The sequence below is a fragment of the Ostrinia nubilalis genome, chromosome 20, assembly GCF_963855985.1.
Source record: "Ostrinia nubilalis chromosome 20, ilOstNubi1.1, whole genome shotgun sequence".
Taxonomy (NCBI): domain Eukaryota; kingdom Metazoa; phylum Arthropoda; class Insecta; order Lepidoptera; family Crambidae; genus Ostrinia; species Ostrinia nubilalis.
In genome coordinates, this window is record NC_087107.1 from 5,086,077 (window position 1) to 5,107,885 (window position 21,809).

The following is a 21,809-nucleotide window of genomic DNA, read 5'->3' on the forward strand; positions in this document are numbered from 1 at the left end:
CAACTTGCAGACACAACTCGCTAGATCTGGCAGTAATTAAGCAAACTCGTATGCTGTATGTGGCAGTATGTCTTGTGTGTAACTTTGATTAAAAAAATCTGAACATCGATCACAATCGACGCAGTGTTCCAATTTCGAACCGAGCACTGGCCATCAAAAAATTTAATTACCGTTCCGAATTCAAATGTTTTTTCTTATTCTAAACGTAGAGTTATTTATGACGTAAAATACAATATCGAGACGAGATCGAGGCGTATCGCGACGCATTAATTCTTTCCCTCGAATGCGATGCGTTAAATTGTATTAAAGACTTAAACGAAGCAATAGAATGATATCGTGCGGTCTGAATGCTGGGGAATTATTTGATAATCGTTTTATGAGGGTGCCTAAAGAGGCTACTTCCATATCGGAGCCTGTTCTGGCGTTATTTTGTTATTAATTAGACATCTCGGTAAGGATACGTGGGAACGGACCCGTATTTCGTGAGCCTGGACGCCATGTGTTTGGGATTTACAGCGCTTAGGACAAAAGAAGTAATCAGGTATTGGATACTTTTGTTTGTTGTTTCGCGCACGTGTTTCGGACATCATTGTTTGGCTTTTTGTTTGCTTATTTAGAAATCGCAGCAGATGTCGGGATTGACGTTATTGTTATCGTTAGTTTGACTGTGAACATTTTTATGACACACAAACCAAACAGTTTTCGTCGCGTACTTACCGAAGGAAATGGAACAAGGTCAGTCCACCATGGTATATTCGGTCAATACTGGTACAACATTGAAAGTATTATGAGAGCATCACAAACCAAACAGTTTTCGTCGCGTACTTACCGAAGGAAATGGAACAAGGTCAGTCCACCATGGTATATTCGGTCAATACTGGTACAACATTGAAAGTATTATGAGAGCATCACAAAAAAGGGTATTTTACCGCGCTTTCGTGTTTCGACACGAGAAATATTTAGAACACAAACACCTGAGTTGAGGAGTCGTGATTTCATATTTCACACTTTGCCAGTTGCTTTAATATGCTTTCGCTCCACTGTAGATAGCGCCGCGACACTCACGACATCTTTTACATTCAAATATCTCAAGTAAAATATAGTATTTACAAATACAAATGAAAATATGCCTTCTTGTGTCTAATTAAGATTGTATATCAATCGATCGTTGCCTGTTTTCAAAGTTCGTCAAATGAAAAAGATATGCAAATCTCAAGTCGGCCAGATAAATCCGTACGTGTATCGTTATTAAAGTGTTCCGAGCGCATTTAATTCCGATTATTAATGCTTTTAATTAAGTTTATCTCCTTCTATTTTGGCATTTCGATCGCAAGTGCGTTGACCTGTGCCGTGAATCATGTCTGGAAACCAGAATAGCTTCAATAAAAACACTGAGCAAATATTTGGTGAAAAAAAAGTCGGAAGCGTCAACTAGTTTTGACAAATTGTATTTAATAATGCGAAATTGGTCGGTTTTGATACTCGGGCTAAATGCCGTGTGAAACTGAACGGAGACTTCCTGCAATGTATAAAAATATTCAGGTCGGCGTTTTATTGGCGACTGTATAACATGCATTCTGTTGAATGCTAAGCAGCTTCGAGCTCGCAAGGATGTCTCCTAAGTCTGCTCTAACTACGCTTTGTAAAGCTTTTTGTTTCACATTAATTTGCATAGAACAAAAGAACTATCTTGTAAATTGTTAAATTGCTGGCATTGAAATAGTGACGACTGAGTACAGTCGATTTATATTACGATTTTCCTGGAAGCTGCATTTTCCAGGTCACTGTTTAACCAGGTCACGGTCCATCCTGCATTTAATTTAGTTTTTTTTATCGATATTTTGGGCTTAAACTGACAACCCTGGCATATCATGTCGTCAACTAGCTAGGCACCGTGGTACCTCTAGGTTTAGTATTAACCGGCAAATGGTGAGGACAGGACTTGCGCCCGCGCGTCCGAGGACACCTCCCATCCCTGGCCGGGTTATCACGGATCGTATGAGTTCGACCTCAACCTGTGCACCGTCATTTGTTCGCGAGTCCGTTACTCCTTTGTTTACTATCTCATACCTCACTACATATTATGCAATTTTTTACGGCGTTAAATCACCGCTGTCATAATAAAGTCATAACGTAACAACACTTTTGGAAATCGTCCAACTAAAACGGCTTACTTTCTTATGATTTATTGCGGCGAAATTACGAGTTTTTTTCGCCAAACAGACAACTTTATTACAACTCTTATCTCGATGCCAGACTATCGAAACATCAAATGCTACAAATAATCCATATAATCCGTGTTAAACCGTTAATTGCTTGATTACTTAATTTAATAAACGCATTGAGGCATTAATGCTCAGCCAATTATCTCTGTCAAATATTTTCACACGCCAATCATAAAAACAAGCATTAAATTGAGGCGATAATAAAGTTCCATCGTTGCCACATACGAAGGTAAACACTCCGGCGCAGGCCCAAAATTGACCGTATACTCATTGCTCAAAGTTTAGAGCTCCATTACCACAGGATTAATTATCACACCCGCTATACCGGGAAACATTAAAACTCAAAAAGTAGCTCGTAACTTAAAACGAAACGTTATACTTTTATATCTGTGACGATTTTATGAAACGCTAGCAAACATTAAAACAGACGTAACCACATTTTTACCGTAACGACCGGTCCGGTACACGACACGAAATAAGTCGGGCATTAACAATTTATTGCCCTCAATTACAATCATCGCGAAAAAAGTTACTTCAACGGCGGAATTCGGGACTTTTAAATCGGACGCGAAGTGAAAAACGAAGATGCTGGCTTTAATTTCACGTGGCATGGCATCCGCGGGACCCCGACCGGCCAAGAATTCCAAATATGAAAATGTCGACCATAAACAACCGAACGATTTGAATGAAGTATAATACAAGAATTAAAAAATAAAACTTAACAAATTTCGTGGGACGTCCGCGCCGGCCGACTCTATAGATCTGATAAGCATGAGAAGGGTTAAGCGTTGAAACCGAAACCGCACTAAAAAATAAACAATCTTATGATCAGTTCATCCGGATTTTATCCGAGAATGACGCGTACAGCCTCACAAGTTTCGACATGATTCGATATTATCTAAATTTTTTACCTAATCTACTTTGCATACACGAGCAGTAAAACTACATAAAACTAGGCGGGTACGAGTATATTCGATGAGTAATATTACCCATATAGTTGTGGGGAGTTTGTATTCGAGGCACGGTGGCTCGGATATAAACTAGTTGTTTCAAATGGAAAAGAGGTTGATCTCTAATCTCAACATTGTTTTGCCTTTCTGGGAACGCGCCTCCGCTTGAATAGGCAAATGTGATGCGATACTGAAATCGGTCATCAGGGAATTTGCATGTGTTGTTCGAGGAGGTTCCCAGCCTACGATCGGCCTTTGACGGGTCCATAAACTCGTCGAAGTACGCAAGAACTTAAGTACTGGCGCACTTCTCATCCCAACTAATATTATAAATGCGAAAGTAACTCTGTCTGTCTGTCTGTCTGTTACGCTTTCCCGCTTAAACCTCGCAACCGATTTTGATGAAATTTGGCATAGAGATAGTTTGAGTCCCGGGAAAGAACATAGGATAGTTTTTATCCCGGTTTTTGAAACAGGGACGCGCGCGATAAAGTTTTTCTGTGACAGACAAAATTCCACGCGGGCGAAGCCGCGGGCGGAAAGCTAGTACTAAATAATGTCGACGATTTATTCGCGCGGGCGCGGATACGAGCGAGCATGTGAGTTGATGTGAGGTGTTCACACTGGCTCACACTCGCAGTTCCTAGAAGCGCGCGTGTGATGAATAAAGACAGGAGCGCGAGGAATTTCATCATTGCAGATTTGAGGGCTACTCTCGCCTTCGCTCTACGTGAGAACTTGCTGCGACTCGGAAACCAATAAAAATGGAACGCGGCCCAAAATAGAGAAGGATTAGACGCGCGAGTCAGACCGAATTCCTAATTTGAATTTTGATTGACGTCGTTCTATTTTGACCGTCATTTGTTTCACTGGCCACTAAAAATGAGTGCAAATTACTTTTCAGCTACCATAAATCGGTCTCTTTGAACAATTTTATTAGCGGTCATAAATGTTAGAGACTCGCAGTTAAAATGTCAGAATCTGACCGTAAACGAGCGTCCATCGGAAAAAGGAGTGTTTTCTTTAGCGGCCGCCTCGAGGCGTTGTAATAACAAGACCGGTAAACTTTATTGTCTATTCACTGCGTTGATGAGCTTATTTTCTTTATCTCGTCTATGACTAATCGTTATTTAAGATCTCGGATTTCATTGTTGTTTTAGCACCCGGGAAGTCGGCACTTGAAAATTATTGTGCGGTAATAAGTTTATTTAGGCGGATTTACTAGAAAACCCGGGCGCTAATTGATAGGTTGCCGAATACCTGCGCACTGGCTTTGAACAATGCAATGCAATTATACACGCTCCGATTATTTAAATTTGAGACTTATGAAATCGGTTTACAAGTGGTATTGTAATGGCGCTGGCTGTCATGCCTCAAACTGTTACAGGGAATTATTTCGCGATTCTTTTTTGTTCGACATTAATTGCCGCTCGTCGGAAAGGAGAGAGATAAAAGACGCTGTCGAAGAGGGAACAACGTCGTATGGGCATTCCATAGCTTCGGTAGACTTTATTAAAAGAAGCGGATGTAGGGGTAAGTATTTTAAGAGGATCTCGGCGCGAGCGGATTGAAATAAAGGAAATTACTAAGAGCTCTCTCCACTATACAAAAACTTCGTAGACGGAAGCCACCTCGATGGTTTATAAAGCGTCCCGGGAACGTATCGTGTTACAGTATGAAGTAATAAGTCGATGATCCGTGCGAAGGTTTTATTTACGTTTTCCGAAGTGGAAACTTATATAATGAGGCGTTCGCCGGCCGAATAACAATGCGAAGCGTGCAGCCGATTACAATTCGAACATAATTATGGCCGATTTGGCGCCCTAGAGACGAGTTTCGTGTTCGATTTCGTGAAGGTGTGAGTTTTTACGCGACGTGATACGGGCGGTTAATTACTTTCTAATGGAGAAGCCGCTAGAGGGGAAAGAATGACGTTCACACGCGCGACAATGGCTCAAGAACGGCAGACGAGCGTGCTTTACCGTACTCTTGTTTTGAAATTCGAATCGAACGTGACGTCACCGAAACGCTATCTTCCACGAACGCTACCGGCGAAGGTTACAAAACTTTTTTATTTGTTAATGGCGGGCGACTGGCCGCATCACTCATATGCGGACCAAGGAGTTTCCATACTTTCATTTAAATACCACTATTTAGAGCGTGAAACTATTTACGAAACATGCAAAATAACTAACAATCTCTCGAATTAGTTACGCTGTTGCTTAGTCTACTTGTTCTACAATAAAGATGCGTGTTTCTTCACTAAACGACACAAATACATTAATCAGGTAGGTACTGACTTTTTGTGAGGTTAGAACTCGGAATACTAAACAGGACACAACGCATTAATTTTCAAAAATACATGACAGGCTGATTTGAAAAAAACCAGGAAAATACTAGTAATGAAGAAGTAAATTAATCTTGCATACAAATCGTGAAACTGGAATTAAATTAACCAGAATGTAAGCTTAAGCTCATTTAGCGTTGAAGAATTTTTAGAGCATTATAAACGCTGTGAACTTTCTTCGCTTCGCTGCTGCCCCACAATAAGTATAAGATACAAAATATGACCATAACTATGTTAAGTTCGTGATTTAATTAACCTTAATTAAGTTGAAAAATGTTGGGTTTTCAAACTCACACGGTAACGAGCAAACTTTGTTGCGTTGTAGCTCGCTGCGTATCTAGGAAATTGGTTGTTTTCTAGAATTTTAGATTAATTAGTACAGTAGCTTTTTTAGATTCAATTGTTTAGACCTCAGATGTGGACTATAAAAGCTTCATTACAGTGTACAATTAGGATTTGCTAATTAATTTAATAAAAGCAATAAGGCTTTTATGTCAATTTTTATGTCGACGAAAAAAGGGGTGAGAAAGAAAAGATACATTTCGCGCGGTTTTTTAGACGTTATTATTTTTAATCTGTGGTTATAATACCTGCGTTTCGAAAAGGTGCGAGTGTTCTACAAATGTAATTGAAATTCCGTGCGTCCTTAATCTGTCGCTGGTGGTATCTTGTTTTTGTTGTCTGTGGGAAAGTGACTTGCTTGAAACTACTTATTTTGTTAGGGACGTATTCGTACGCCGATCTTTACCTGTCTTGGGGTACGGAAAGTTTGACATGCGTGAATAAACATCTTCATCAGGAATTTGAGAAATAAAATACTTTGATGGATTGACATTAGTCTGATAATAAAGCTACGATTAAAGTTAAAACACGATGAATTTAGACGGCGTTCCATCTTATGAATGGGGTTGGAGTTACAAGAATGGGATTGGATGATGAATAAGAGCTTTAGGGTCGTTTTGTTAACACGATGACTTTGGTTTTCATTTCCGAGTTCGTTCAATGGTGTTAATTTTGACAACACCGATTTATTATTTCGCGACGAATATTAACAAGCCACGTTATTTTAAAGGATAGGTAGGTAACCATATTAACTATGATGAAATGATGACTCACATACGGAAATGACACCATGTTACAGCAGACACTAAAAAAATTAAACAGCTTGACCGGCATGTTGCTAATTTTATTTCTTGCCGTAACAAATTCGTCGAGATAAGACTACAATAGGATGGATGAGCTAAACGCAATACGGATCTCAGAAACCATAAAAAGTATAGTTCACGGCCGAAGGAGCGAGCACGCGCGGAAGCACACTTTGACATTTGCGCACTCTCATAGCAGGTGTCCCACAATTCCGACCAATTGCATAAATGCAACAACAACATTTTTTCGCAATAAAACGTGTAACGGTCTAAAGCTGAATGGGCCGTCACGTGGGGTGTAACAGTACCCCGGCCGGGGCGCAATTACCCCCCAGTATCATTAACCTTTCTCCATCGTACAATTTAAACATGCTCTTAACAAGTACGTGCGAGGCCTAATATAATGCTTCTCACCTTTGTGACATCCGGACGGGCTAACGGTCCATTACAATATAAACTTGTGATTTACAAACACAAATTGTTTAAGAGTAAAATAAATGAAAGCACGCCGGTTCGTAAGCGACGGAATACAAATGAGATTTCTTTTTGGAGTGAGCCATCTCTTTTCTTAAACGCTGTATGATAAATGGTTTCTATGCGTCGTTAACGTGCACGCCGGTTTACTTGTAATTTTACTGTTCGATGTTGTCAGTAATATTAATATGCTCATGACCTACTATCGGGGGGTCAAATCTGTACGTGCATGGTCTAGCACCGATTTATTTCATGACCGATCAGATAAAAAAGTTCGGATGCAGTTGCGTTTTAAATTACTCGAGGATTGTAATTCGAACGCGACCGTTAGCGGGCCGCGGGAAGGCGTCCAGTTTCATAATATTGTGATGCTGTCCATCTACCTACACATCTCAATGAGTAAACTGAATTCGAAAATCGAACGTTCCTTTTAATTCAAAAGCGATTCGATACGGTCGTACCTACGTAGGTATTTCAAACAAATACCTACGTCGAAATAAATTACGCGCGTACATTTAATTTCTTGAGAGCGCTATGGCTCGGAGAACAAGCACTTCGCAAGCCGATGACCTCATTGTGAGAAAACATCACAAGCTAGACAATAAACTGGGGTGGACTAAAGACAAAAGTTTTGTCTAAACATATGGCGGAGTGAATCCTTAAAGTATCAAGATATCACCGCGGCATATGGGAAATGGCAGTTGGGAGATGAGGAAGAGATGAACTGCATATGGCGTGAATTATCTGTCAATGTCGATACCCAGATCAACTTATCAACGTTAGAAATTCGATAGACAGGATTATTTTGCGTCACTTTCGCTCAATTGATCGCATGTCAACAATCAACATATGCCAGCTATGTGTACTGCAGCAGGAAGTTTCCATTTAGTGCCAATTCATTTGGAACGATCCGCCGACAGCAGGATGCGTCTATGATCCGAAAAAGTTTGGAAATTCTTCCAATTCACAAATTCCTACCTGCAGTTTCGTTTGGTTAGCAAATGCCACGTTTCCCCAGATGGTTCAGCTTGTGCAAGCAGCGCTTAGGAGCGATTGTTTGCTCAAACATTACGAGACGGTACGACATTTGAAGCGGGCCGCTAAACAAAATACAAACAGCCCTCGAAACCTCGAGTGTCCACACGAGTCTGTGTAAACCATAGACAATTCACGCCAGCGAAATAACCGTAACTAAGCCCCAATTAAGGCGTCCGTTATCCTTGGAATCGAGATCTAAACGCGATCTGTAAATAAATGAAGTAGGCCTGTAAATAATTACATTATCGAATCACGATTTCGGCCTCTGCGCTCTAATCGCGGTGAAGATGATCGAAGGTTAGACACTGCCTCTAATAACACACGACTGGCCGTACACAACGCGACTTCATAATTAATTAAAAATGAACCATAGAACGCTGTAATCGTCCCACGCGGCCGCTCGTTAAATCATCAAGTATTCTTATCGTCATCGCTTCTGTCAAATTTGAATATCGAATCCCTTAATTTCTTTTTTACGAATGGGATGCCTCACACTGGCCTCGTGGATTATTGGAATTTGAATGTTGGTAACATCGATGGCGTTGATTTATTGATGTAGGGTTGCTACTTAATGCTTCTTTTACGATGTATTGATTTTATGCCTACAAAATTAATGAGGTGTTGTTTTGTTTACGCAATTATGTATTAACATGAAATGTTGAAGTACTCACCGGCCATGTGAAGTCGAAGGGAAAGACGATGGGATTACTAAACCCCTCCACGTTGAGGTTCGGCACATCCAATGAGTTTCCACCCAACACTGGTGTCGTAATGTCACCAAACGTACACGGTGATGTTGTATCAATATTCGCTTGATAAATCTTGAGGCACACGCGGAATTTAGTCCTGCACGGCGCCAAACACGGCGCATCACTACTTGAGGAACCATCACAGCACTGGCCACTACTTAACCTACCCAACGAGTTCGTAAAACTTTTTATCCTAAGTTCGAATGAACCAGACGTCAGCACCTGAAAAGATAAAAGTCGTATTAGTATACTGAACACACAATCTTGTCAGCTTCAGTCAATTTATCAATGTCATTGGGACAATACAAACAGCTTCTAAAGTTTCTGACACCCCCAAGATATAATCCTCAAACAAACTATTTGCACAACTGTCCATGCGATCGATCCCGTTGAGACATTAACGGTTTTACTGGACATAGTTTATGTAGGTCGTACAAAAATGGGGTTGCGAGCACATGTGGGGTGACTGTACTCGACGACACCCCTAACCTGAATTAAAATTCGAACGCACAGTTCGTTCCATATTGATCACGTTTATTTTTATTTTTCATATTTAGAACTGTCAAAAATTGGCGCCCCCGGGTAGTTTTAAACGATTAGTTTTTGTCTATGTTGCCAGAACTACTGATTTTGATAGAATCGATTCGTGATGATAGATACGCAGTCGTCAAGTTAACGACTGGAATTCTCCGTGTTTTTTCGTCAGCTATGAATAATAATAACTCGTTTTTTGTTGCCCTCCAGGGTGGCACAACCCTTGTATTAATGAAAGAATGTGCAGTTGGTCGCATTGTATGCGGGGTCAACTAGTTTCAAAGCTAATGCATAAGGGAATGCGCGTGAGCATTTTCTGAATAATAAGCAACTTTATGTTTTTACTGTGAGATTATTTAAAATTGGAGAATATTAAAAATGTCGCTCATTATTTTTAGGGCTTGTGTTAAAGGAACACGTTATTTATACGGCATCGGAAGGAAGTGGTAGGTATTAAGTTATGGCGGGCATGTCTTGGCAAATCATTACCGTCTATAATAACAGTGTACGTGTGAGTGTGGCGACGACAAAAAATAAATCGTTTCCTGCGCACTTTCGATACAATTGATTACATTATTTACTGGGCTGCACCATAATAAATTTCATTCATAAACCACAGTATGGCCCTCATTAAACTTTGCGTGGATTGAATCGTTAATGGTGGCTAAGACTGTAAAGATATCGGCGTTAATGTACCCATTATACAGGTTTTTACGCGAAAATTGATCGTTGAACAATTAAGTTCCCACGTCTGAGCTTATCTTGCTGTCAAAAGTTTACAAACGAGAGAAATGAAACAATGAGCCATTCAAAGCGGGCTTATCTCTCGCGCAGACGGTGAGTCTGTATGTCAAAAATCAACCCCAGTTTAAACAAACCAAGGTAAAAAGCACACCAGATTTCTACTGACTTCCTGCCTATCGCAGGGTTGAACTCACCTACTCGAATTTAAACGCGAAAAACAACGTTACATCTCTATCAAACCCCACAGGGATGAGCAGGACGTATGCATATCCACTAGACGCCAGGTAGGAGCGGAACCAAAAAAATGCTCCAAAAAAGATACGGACACTCTAAACATCCCCTTTTTTGTTGATGTATTGTTTATAAAAGGAGTTATAGTAGCACGGATTGTGATGAATTGCGGCTTACTGTTCGGGGGCATTGTTTATAATTAAGAGCTTTTAGGAATAATTTTATAGCGTCCTAAAAATAAAGTCGGTTAACCCGTAAATGGTCAAAGGCTAATGAGCAGCTATAGTAGCTCGGTTGGGGCTAAAGATGGTCGCGTGTTGGGCCCATTCCGGGTCTTCTGCCTCGGGCCGTCCACAAACTAACAATTAAATAATACTTACGGACTACCGGATAAGTTGTGTTTATAATATCTCCGGGCGATTTGACGCGTTGACTGGCTGATTAATGTTGTTCAGAGCCTTAAGAAGGCGTTAAGCTTTACGACCAACTGTCGCTGATGTAATTGATAATTTATTGTAATAAACCTCTTTGGCGGCACTTAGAACGATTTTTTTGTTGCAGACTTAACTTGCGGTATTACAAATCTTCAATAACGAATTGACGGGCATTCGTGAACATTATTAATCGATTTACTCTACTTTTTGGACCATTACGACTCATCAAAGCAAAGTGTTTACATTCAATTGTGAGCAACATTAAGGTCTGTATTCGACGCATGAGTCGTGAAGATCAAAACTCCTTTTTTGTTTCGTAAGGAAAGCTACACTGGCATGTAACATTAATTGCTCCGGCGCAGGCCCCAAAAAACCGTCCAAATTGATTTGAGTACCTAATCGTCGATCTCGCAACACCATTTCAAATATATCGTGTTACATTAATTCTTTTTTCAATTTAATTGCATCTGACTATGCTCACGATCTAGACATATTTTTTAAAAGAATTGCTGTGTCAAAATGATCTATCGCGCATTACCATGGGATTTCATCTCGCGCACTTTAGAGGTTATGGGAGATATTTCACGTTAGGCACATTTATTGCCGCTGATAATAAGTAGTAATAATGTGAACACCATTGTATGTAAGTAAGCCAACAGAGTAAACACGTTCCAGTCCGCAGGTTGAGCGCAGTCTAAAAATAACTCAAATAATGAAACGCAGGGGAATGTTTTTCATCTCAGCCGTTATAAGTACACACGCGAAATGTGTTAAAATAAACATCCAAACAGTCTTTTAATAGCGCGACGATGTGGCCACTGCATCAAATTCGCAATTCGAAAATTTAATTTTGGAATGACGAAGGCGTGATCTTTTTTTTCCAGCCGTTTGTAGGTATCTCGCCGTTACGCATTCGTACACATGCCATAAAGATGTGATGGATAAAAATAGCGAACTCGAGATCAAATTGGTTGGCCGAGAAAAAAACTATTAATTTTGTCCTTTAGCCACAGCTGACGCGAGCGCTGCTAATTGCTTCTCTGACCTAACTTCAGGGAACTTTTCAAGTAGAGTTACCTATTGTGTAAGGGGACGCAAGTCGGGCCGGCAACAAAGAGCGTCCCGTTTCAAAGAATGTCTTAAAAGGACACTCGTCTTAAAGGGAACAAAACGAAATTCGGCGTTAGCGACAAAAGTTGCGATCTCTTTGTTAATTTCGCTGGCAGCTGCGCTTTGTAAAAGAAGCATACGATTCAGGAATTCGAAATTAACGGAGAATCATGAGCGTGGAGCGTAATAGACCGTACGTAGAGCCCGTAGATTGCCTGGAACGTATATGGAAAGCGCATAATAAGGTATTTTGCGGTTATTTAAGCGTGTTGCACAAGCGAATTGAGATTTCGTGCGTTGGTGTACCGCGCTACGAGACGACTCGTGTACACCTATCGCAAACCAGATCTACTTGCCTGAATTGTTGTTAGGATTATGTACGTGTGAAGCTCCGGGATCCAATACGGAACTTATTAAAATACTTTCGTATCACACGGTCGGCGTAACGCGTCACCTAAATCAATCCACTGATTATGTATGGACAGCAAGATTCATGCTCAGATAAATTGAAATGAAATTGCATTGGTAAGACTTGACTTCGCGATTACATCAAATTAGTTTGAATGCATTGCGGTGCAACTCGCTGTAACGTTATGAAATAAACACTGGCAACATATGAGCTAGAATTACGAATGGGGAAACGATGAATAGACCCAGTTTCATGTGAAAATAAATATACGTTTTTACGTGGAACGGAATGTTAAGTATTTCCGATCGCGATACGAGTACGAGTCTGACCAAGTTTCGAAGTTGATTATCAGCTTTTAGGGCCTTCAAAACTAATTTTAATAAGTATCAAATTAAAGTGTGTGTACGAGTATTTAAGCAGACGGTGTAATTAATAGTTCGTCATTATTTTAAGTGCCACCCACGCCGCACATCAAGTGTTTAGTATTCATAACTGTCAACTTTCGGCCTTAACTTTCAACCTACGAGCAAAGAGGCTCTACTCATCTCACAACTATGCCTGAAACATTGAGCAACCCACGCTCGCTAACATAACTGACACATTTACCCAATTCGGAATTTAATAAATTACACTGGCAACACTAAACAATAGAACCTTAAATTAGAAGGTTAGAATCGGATTCGCATAATTGCCCATTACGAAATATCGACTGGATTAACCCTAAAATGCTGTGGTGGTATAAATCGAGTGAATTAGGTATTAAGGGGGCCGATACCGATACTTAGAACTCCTAATTACTACGCGGTAAAATGATGATGAGCACGACGTCTTTATAAATTAAACATTAAACGTTCGTCTTCCCTGAGCATCCAGTTTGGCGACATTGCGTAATCTGATCAATGATCCTGGCGGCCATGTTTTTTTCGTTGCATCGGGATGCAATTAATGTCCGGTCGGAATTGAAAGAAAATGTATCGACGTCCGGTGTTAAGAAGAAAATGTCGAGTGAAAGAAATGGTTATCGGCAGCGTCGAACAATGGGACGGTGCCATGAGGCGGCATAATGAATACGTCATTTGTCAAAGTTGTCACAGACGCAAGCATAGACAGGCGCGATCGCTTCGCTACCATTACATTCCACAATGAGACGAAAATACTGTTTCTCATAGTTAAGCTGTTAAAAACCGACGATTATACGGATTTCGTACAGACTTTATAATTGAGTCGGTTCTCATAGAACAAAACCTTTTGGACAATGGACGAAATTATAACAGGCTCACCGTTAGGGTTTCACATACTTAAACGCTCATTGCTACTAACATGTCATATGATGATTAATTATTATTGCGCTATTGTGAAAATTCGTGCTGCTAAACACTGGAATAACGTTTCCACTCTGCGGGCGGTTTTCGGCAATTTTAACTGTTTAGTGTCATTCTTGAGAAAATGAAGTGAAACTGCGCTATTGTGCCATGTACGGCTTGTCAGGTATTTAAACATACTTTATGTCTCACCCAAGGAAATAAGGCTGTCTTTGAAGAAAATATACCCGACTTTCTGTAACAATGCTGAACAATTGTGGGAGAGACACTGTTAAAGTCGACCACGATCAATTATTCTCTTTATTAAATCCGACGATGACGTAAGTTGTTAAAAAAAGTAGTATATTTATGGAATCTTTTAATACTAGCATTCGCGTACATCCGCCTTTTAATTTTGTTTTTTTGTTGCTTGATATTATAACAGTACTAACTAATGGCGCTTTGGGTAGTAAAATAGCTATTAAACAGGTAGCCATTGCATGTGACAACGAACTCGCAATCCTGAATTGAGACTTAAATCATTATGAGGGCAATTAGAATTCGTGTGCGCGAGTAAATTGCGAAAAAGCAGATGTCGTTCTTAAGAGTTGGCATTAATTATTCGCACCTGCCACAGAGCTATGCGCACCAGCGAGTGGCGACACACATTCACGTCGACTTATCGATAACTAAACACAAATCGATTATATCACAAATCATAACGCAACATACACGCACTACACTTAACGTTCTGAGCTAGCTATGACATGCTATGTCCTAGATATGCGACAGGTAGACGCCGGCGCACTCAATCAATGCAACATTCTATTCGATAAATAGTGCAATATTGCAAAAAATACCAACCGACCATTTACGGGTTAAGGATGCAACGTTTTAAACCCTTTTTCCTTAATTTCTTAGGGATGAACACGTCACGATCGAACAAAAGCAGCCTTCAGTGAATTATTTATTCTAAATTGGAAATTATTACTGCGGTTTTGGGGCAGACGTGTTTCCTACGCCGCTTCCGATCGACGGTCGAGCGATCACGCAATTTTGTATTTCGAACGCGATCTGAGAAAGAGTTAAGTAGATGATACTGGCGTTTGCACGTGGGGGTTAAAAAGAATAAAAGTGCTGCGGATGTACCGAGGATAAAGAGGCGGGTTGACCGATCGGTGGACAATTACATCAATGCACGGCGATCGTCACGTAGGGACCGGGGGCATCGGAAACCAGTCCGCGCAAAATACCGTTTTTTTATGGAGTATCGAGACTTCATTCATAATGTATTATAGCGCCTTGAAAACTCACTCGCACGCAGACACACGCAAACTATAAATAAGTATACGAGATACACAGCAGTGTGAGCACTTGGTCCGGAGTTTAATTGGTCTGTGTTCAAAAACGATTAAGTAAACATGCCATTCACAACAAAGTGCACAAAAATCACACGGATGAGCCAGATCCGCGGATCGATTCCCGACAAACAAGTTTTTTAATTCGCCCCGACTGCATTTGTGTTTGTTAATAACGGTACATTTGAGCTTAAATAAGTATACGTTTAGTGTGCGCACACGCAGCCATCGGGGAATAGTTCCCTCATCGCAAATTGCCATTGAACGACGCGGGAGAACAAAAACTCGCGATCTGAGTATCGATTTTTTGCCGGCTGTTGTTGATGTGGCTGACATTTCGGGCTAGAGTTGCTGGAATGCTAGATAGACCGATAGGAAATGGCAATGCACAGGTTCCATAATCGATTGGGAAAGTATCGAGTCAACCTATGTAGGTATCGATGTTGAGTGAATCATGCGGCGAGCGTTTGCTATTTGAGATGTTACTGCGATGTTCTTGTTTGTAATATAAATAAACAAATGCCTTTAGCGGTGCAATGGATTGTTCGGACCGACTTGATTGATCGATTTACAGTTCTAGAACTTGAGAGGATTTTGTTTTAGTATTTTTATAGAAAATGGAAATAAGCTTTGAAAATCAAGTTTGTACGATGGTAAAGTTCAGTAGCCAACTACTTGAGTGCGATAGCCCTTAGCGCAGATTAGGTAACCTTGACCGGATCATAGGGCAATGACCTTAAATCTCGCCATATTTCCACTTTGACACATGCAAAACACGACACACTGTAACTTTTTATTTTTATCGGCCTCCTAACTCGAACGTTAGTGTTTATTTACGTCTAGTTTTAGAGCTTTCGGAGTCTATTTTCCGACTATTAGCAACGGTCAATAAACACGAAAAGGGTTCTGTCGTGTAACTAGACCGAACTACTAACCCTGCTCGAAATATCTCGCCTTCAGAGACGTCTGGAAGAGTTATTCTCGTCGTGCAGTATGCACATCGTCGCAGATTTGCCTCTTTCGGACTCAACTTCACCACCAAGCCTTGGAATGCATCTAATTTTAAAGCGAAGAGGCTCGCGACCTAGCTGACCCCGCGCGCCGTCCGTATTAAAACCTGAACTTTCTTTATAACTATGTACCTTCTCTAGCTATGTTTGCTCGGCAAACGAACACACACAAGCATCTTCGAGTCGGTCCGGCGAAGTGGGCCCGGTCACGACTCATGGCGAGATCACCTAACCTACACCCTCGGCCGGCTAGGTATATCCAGGACAATCTGCTGAGCCCGGCGCGCTCGTGGGAAAGTGACGGTCGTGTAATGCAGACCGGCCTCGCGCCTACGGCCACCGGCTTGCATTACAAAGTTGTTTATACTATCGATGTGAACTAGCGATTTCGATTCGGCACGTTAGCACGGGGATTCGCGGTTTTGGGTGTCAGTATCAGTACCTGGGGTAGAAACCCTAGCAGGGCGATGAGCACCGCGGGGGCGCGCATGCTGGCGCGTCCGGGCTAGCGGCGCCGGGGCATATACGTCGGGTCCAGGCCCGGCGTCAGCACTCGTGTGATCCGTAATCCATCACTCACAAGTACACACTGAGCGTTTCACTGTAAGTCACACAGCACAATAATCGAGATGTCACTGTTTGCTCATCGGCTACGGCGAACCGGTCGCGAGTGCACTACGTTCGAAACGCGCGCGTCGCGTGTAGCGGCGTATGGTGGCCGTAAGGACGTGTGTTCACGGATGCGCGTGGCGGCGGACTGAAGAGACGGCGGGCGGCGGCCGCGGTGCGGGCAGGCGCACCTGGCGTGCGAGCCCCGCTAGATGGCGCTGCGTGGCGCATCTGCCGGCCGGCCCCCTCCCGCCGCGCCCCTCTTCGCCAACCAAGCAGAAAATACACGGAAAACAGCCGTCTTCTGTACGCGAACACGTGCCCATATAAAAACTTCGAAGAAGAATCGAGCGATATGAAGTTTCTACTGCAGTTTGATACATATCTCGGTATTTTTGTAGCAACATTGTTTCTCGCTGTCCGGCTGGCGATTGAAGACGCTGAGATACTGATCGCGGGAAATAGTTAAAGTTTTCTAAACACTTGCATACCACAATAACAATTGAGCGGCGCGTGCTTTGCATCTCGCCTGAATATTAATTACATGCTGATTATCAATGATTAAAATAACTTAGCAGTTAGCTAGACCCTATCATCATATTATGTAGGTAATTCTCTTAAAAGGCTAGCTATTAGCTATAATAAGTAAGTATAGTTCTTTTCACAGATTTAAAAAACTTTAATTTCGACTTTTAATTCAGAGCTGTCATAATCATAGGTTCCCCACACGTTTGTATTTCAACCGGAATGTCCTGCTGCATGCATTTTATTAAAAAAAAAATATATAAACTGTTATCTGATCTCCGTTTCATTTTCTATTTATGAATTGTATTAATTCGATTCGAATAAAAGGAACAAGTCTTCAACAATAAGTGATCCCCTATCGCGAGTTGCGTGATACGGGCCGACTCGAAATGCAAATTTTGAAAATCTCCACAATTAAGGGCAGCTGCTCACCGAAATGATAAATACGTGTTTCTGATTATTTTTATTCAACCCCCAGGTGGAACGGAATCAAGTTGGTAGCGGTGTAATTGGCGAAGATTGAGGAAGCCATGTTTTATTTAAATTGTTTAGATTTAAGTAGATAATAATGACTAACTACTTCATTTTAAAGTGAACGGTCGGCGCGCGCCCCCAATATGCGCACGCAATGATTTATTTATTTAAATAATATATATTTTTTAGTTAAATGTACAATGAAGTAACAATCGAGGTATACTCAAAAATAGATTTCCTAGGTCTGTGATTGATTCAAATTAAAAACACTTTTACCAGGCTTTATTTATAATAGGATCCCAACTTTTAATTTTCAAGCTCGCATCGTTATTGTGAAAATCTTTGAAACTTTGAAAGGTCTCCTAAACTAAACGAATAAAAGCATAATTAAATCATTTAAAATCATTGATTCATTGATTAGTGATGTGTGTCAACAAAAATTATGACGGCAACATGTTATAACTTATAGCAATGTTTATACTCGTTGTTACAGAGAGTAATGCTTCAAATCAAACATACAAGATGATTGATTTACTAAAAGCAACCGTAAATGGTCATAATATGGGCTTGTGATCGTGCGCACTGTACAGTCGGTCATGATAAAAAAAACTGCGCAGGAAAAAAAGACAAGAAAAAACATTTCACTTAAAAGCAGGCTTTACTTGCCCTTTTGGTAGGATCCGAAATTTTTAAAATTTGGTAAAACAAGACTTGTTTTTTAATTTGTTTATTTTTTTTTACTTACTTTTAATATAAAAAAAGTTTTATATAAAGCGTGCTTCATTTCTAATACTGTATAGACTAAAAGTAAGATTTTAAATCAAAAGGGATGCACTAATAAGGAACGTCAATTTCTTTTTTATTCTCTACTTTTTCTCTGCCTTTATTCACTTTCAGTAGGTACCTACTCAATTTATTTTTATCCCAAAGATCAGAAAATTCTGTCTCATTGCATTAATTTCTTTTTTTCTAAGCATAATCAATGAATAATTCAATCACAAGTTTTCTTCATTGCTTGTACTGTTCACATCATTTATGAAATGCCTGACAGGTAGCGCAGATAGGCATTTATAAATAACTTAAGCGGTTTCAATACGATATAAACTGGTCAACTGTATGTTAGATTCTTCAACAATTATAACCAGTGCTTAGTATTGTATAACTTAAAGCTGTATAATAAGTTACTAATACTAATGCCTTTGGGTTTATACAATAAGTAAGATAAGTACCATTATTTATTTACACATGGATTTCCTGTTTTTTAGATAACATAAGGCGACCTTTATCATTTTTTTAAACTTTGGCGTTCCATCAATTCCATTTCAATTAAAATAGAGACAAATTAAAAAGGACAGTGCAAAAAAAATCGGTTAAAAGCTTAACTACTACATAGTTCTACTCAATTCATTTCGAAGTTATTAATCAACTTTGCAATTGCGTATAAAATGTAAACTAATTTTAGTTAGTGCATTGAGATCATATCCCACATATTCTAAACTAATTCTGGCCACAAATTGCTATCGATAAATAGCAGGGAGGCTACTCTGAAACGCTGTTTAGGTAGTTTCAGGTCTATCTGTCACCGTCGCTCATGCTGGCATTTCGCTTTGTGCGAGAGAGTTGGCAACATTCGAAACTTCGGATGACGTTTTTCGGAGTAGCCGCAGTGCTGAATTCTGCGCACGAGCAAACTCAAACGCAAGCTAGCAATAATAACCCACTTTTATTGGTCGCCGTGGCCCCGCCTATATCGTGAGTAATTACATTACGCTGTATATTTCAATTGTTTCGTACGTTCGCTAATGTATGTTATATGTTGGTAGGAAATACATAACCTGCAGGTCAAGTGGTTAATGGAACGAATTTGAATTGTAACGATTTGATTGTTTTGATGGGAATGTCAAACGGGACGTTAATGAATTAATTAATTTTTTTTCATGTGTATAAAGCAATACCTACTGCATGTTTGGAAAGTTTTCACGCTGAAATCACTGAATTAAATATAGATTTTGGCACACAGATTAGCGATTGACTGAACTTTGTAAAAAATATCTTTCATTGTAGAGAAAGAACAAGTCTTATAAACTTTGTGTAAGATCTTTTTTCTTTTTTCTCATTCTTTTCGCTGAACCGACACCATGATAAAAAAAACTGGAGTTCATGCTCTTTGGTGCTGCGAGTTTACTCTCAGCTGAGGACTGCCATTCGCTGATGATAAGAATAAGAAAACTTTATTCAGCATACAAAAAAACAAGTTACAAACATAATACTTTTTTTTAATTTGGAATCCATGCTGAAAAGGCGCTCAGCAGGTTTTCAGTAGTTGACAATGCGGTCCTAAATATTGTTGAAAGCGTGGTAACCCTATTCACCAGAGTTGCAAGTATAAATTAACAGTTTTAATAAATAAATGAATGACAAATCTGCTGCTTTATTTACTAAATGGAAAAGTAAACTTTTTATTAAGAGCGTTTACGCGAAGCGCGGCGTTTCAAGGGGCATCATTGGAAATGATTCGCGCGCGGCGTTTTTTAATAGTTTTCAAATGTTTATAGCAAAACAATAACAATGAATTAAATATCGTTTCAAAGTAAATATTTTAAAGAAGATGTTGTTTTATTATATTAAGCTATTTTTATGTTGAATAAAGGAAGAATATTGGTGAAAAAATCACTTTGATTTTTGGGTATTTCACGTTCTTTTAATTTGTGATTTCTTATTGTAAAATGCTTAAATCTAAAAATTTTTTCAGATAACTATTTGCCCAAGGATCTATGCTATAGGATATAAATGTTTGTTAAATCGTTTTCACAGTATTTTTATAAAAAATTCAGCTTGTAAACTGACGCTAAAGTGGAAATTTACAAAACCTGTGTGGACTTATCTTGATAGAATTCTTAAATACTAAACTAATCGCAATATTTTCTCAATTAACTATTTAGACGACGAAATTGCCTAACTATTTATGCCTATAACATATTTGTAGTATTACTGGTTAATGATTGTAACGAGTTGAAAAAGTACTGTTTTTGCGCCAAACGGCGTAAACGCTCTTAACTCTCATTCAAGAAAGTTAATGTAGAGAAAGCACAGAGAATAACAAAGCATGTATTATTTAAATTAATAGGTTATTGACAATCAATGATTGTTCCGGTTCTTATAAAATATTAATTATACATTTTACATAATGTAGGTAGGTAAGGACTTTATTTTCATATAGTTAGATATGCTAATAAATAAATCATTATTTTCACTCTCACAGGGAAAAGCAAAATAAGATTATTTATAAAACTTACTAGGTATGGTGATTCAGTAAGTTCTAATAATCACCTCACCACAGAAAAGCACAGAATTATCTCAATGTATTTTTTCTGCCAAATAACAATTAAAACTTTATTTATTATAGGTACTTAAGTAATGAACGTTTAATTTCAATGTTACACACGTCGAATGACAATTTTGGGGATGACCTAAATTGACGTCATTCAGCAGTGGACGTCCTGTGCCTATGAGATTTTTTTAAACATAAAACACTAAGGACAACTAACTATTGCTAATATCTGGGGGCACGGCAGTGCCCCCACCAAGTCGAGCAAAATAGCGGCACGGCCGTACCATCCTTTTCTCGAAGCAATTCAGGCCATTTTCGACCGCCTGTAACTTCGTTGTGGATAAAACTAGAAGGCTGAATTTTCATTAGCTATGCAGGCATTGTAAAGACACGGTATATTTAAAATTTCATTCAATTTGAACCAGTAGTTTAAGAATTATAACGGGTCAAAGTTACTTAATTTTGTCACTCACTGACTGACTCACTGACTCACTGACTCACTGACTCACCGATCATCAAAACTCTAAGGCACTTCTAGCAGACCTAGAAGCTTCAAATTTGGAATATAAGTAGTGTTTGGTGTATGAATCAAGGAAAAACTAAAATATTTGGGGGCACGGTAGTGCAACCGCCAAGTCGAGTAAAATTTTTCAATTTCGGTCCAGTTTTCTAGATACATAACTGCTGTCTACAAAATACAAAAAGAAATGATATTTGGGGGCACGGTAGTGCAACCGCCAAGTCGAGTAAAATTTTTCAATTTCGGTCCAGTTTTCTAGATACATAACTGCTGTCTACAAAATACAAAAAG

General features: G+C 39.6%; 1 protein-coding gene across 1 annotated transcript in view; it reads right to left on the minus strand.

The window, feature by feature from the left end:
- LOC135081519 (neurogenic locus protein delta) overlaps positions 1–16,804 on the minus strand; it is a 36,044-nt gene extending 19,240 nt beyond the window's left edge. Inside the window, exons 1-2 of the mRNA XM_063976246.1 lie at positions 16,502–16,804; positions 8,851–9,150 (exon numbers count right to left, since the gene is read on the minus strand). Of these exons, the coding sequence (XP_063832316.1) occupies positions 8,851–9,150; positions 16,502–16,549 (348 nt within the window). The 5' untranslated portion in view covers positions 16,550–16,804. The remainder of the gene's footprint in view (positions 1–8,850; positions 9,151–16,501) is intronic.
- Positions 16,805–21,809: the final 5,005 nt, after the last annotated feature.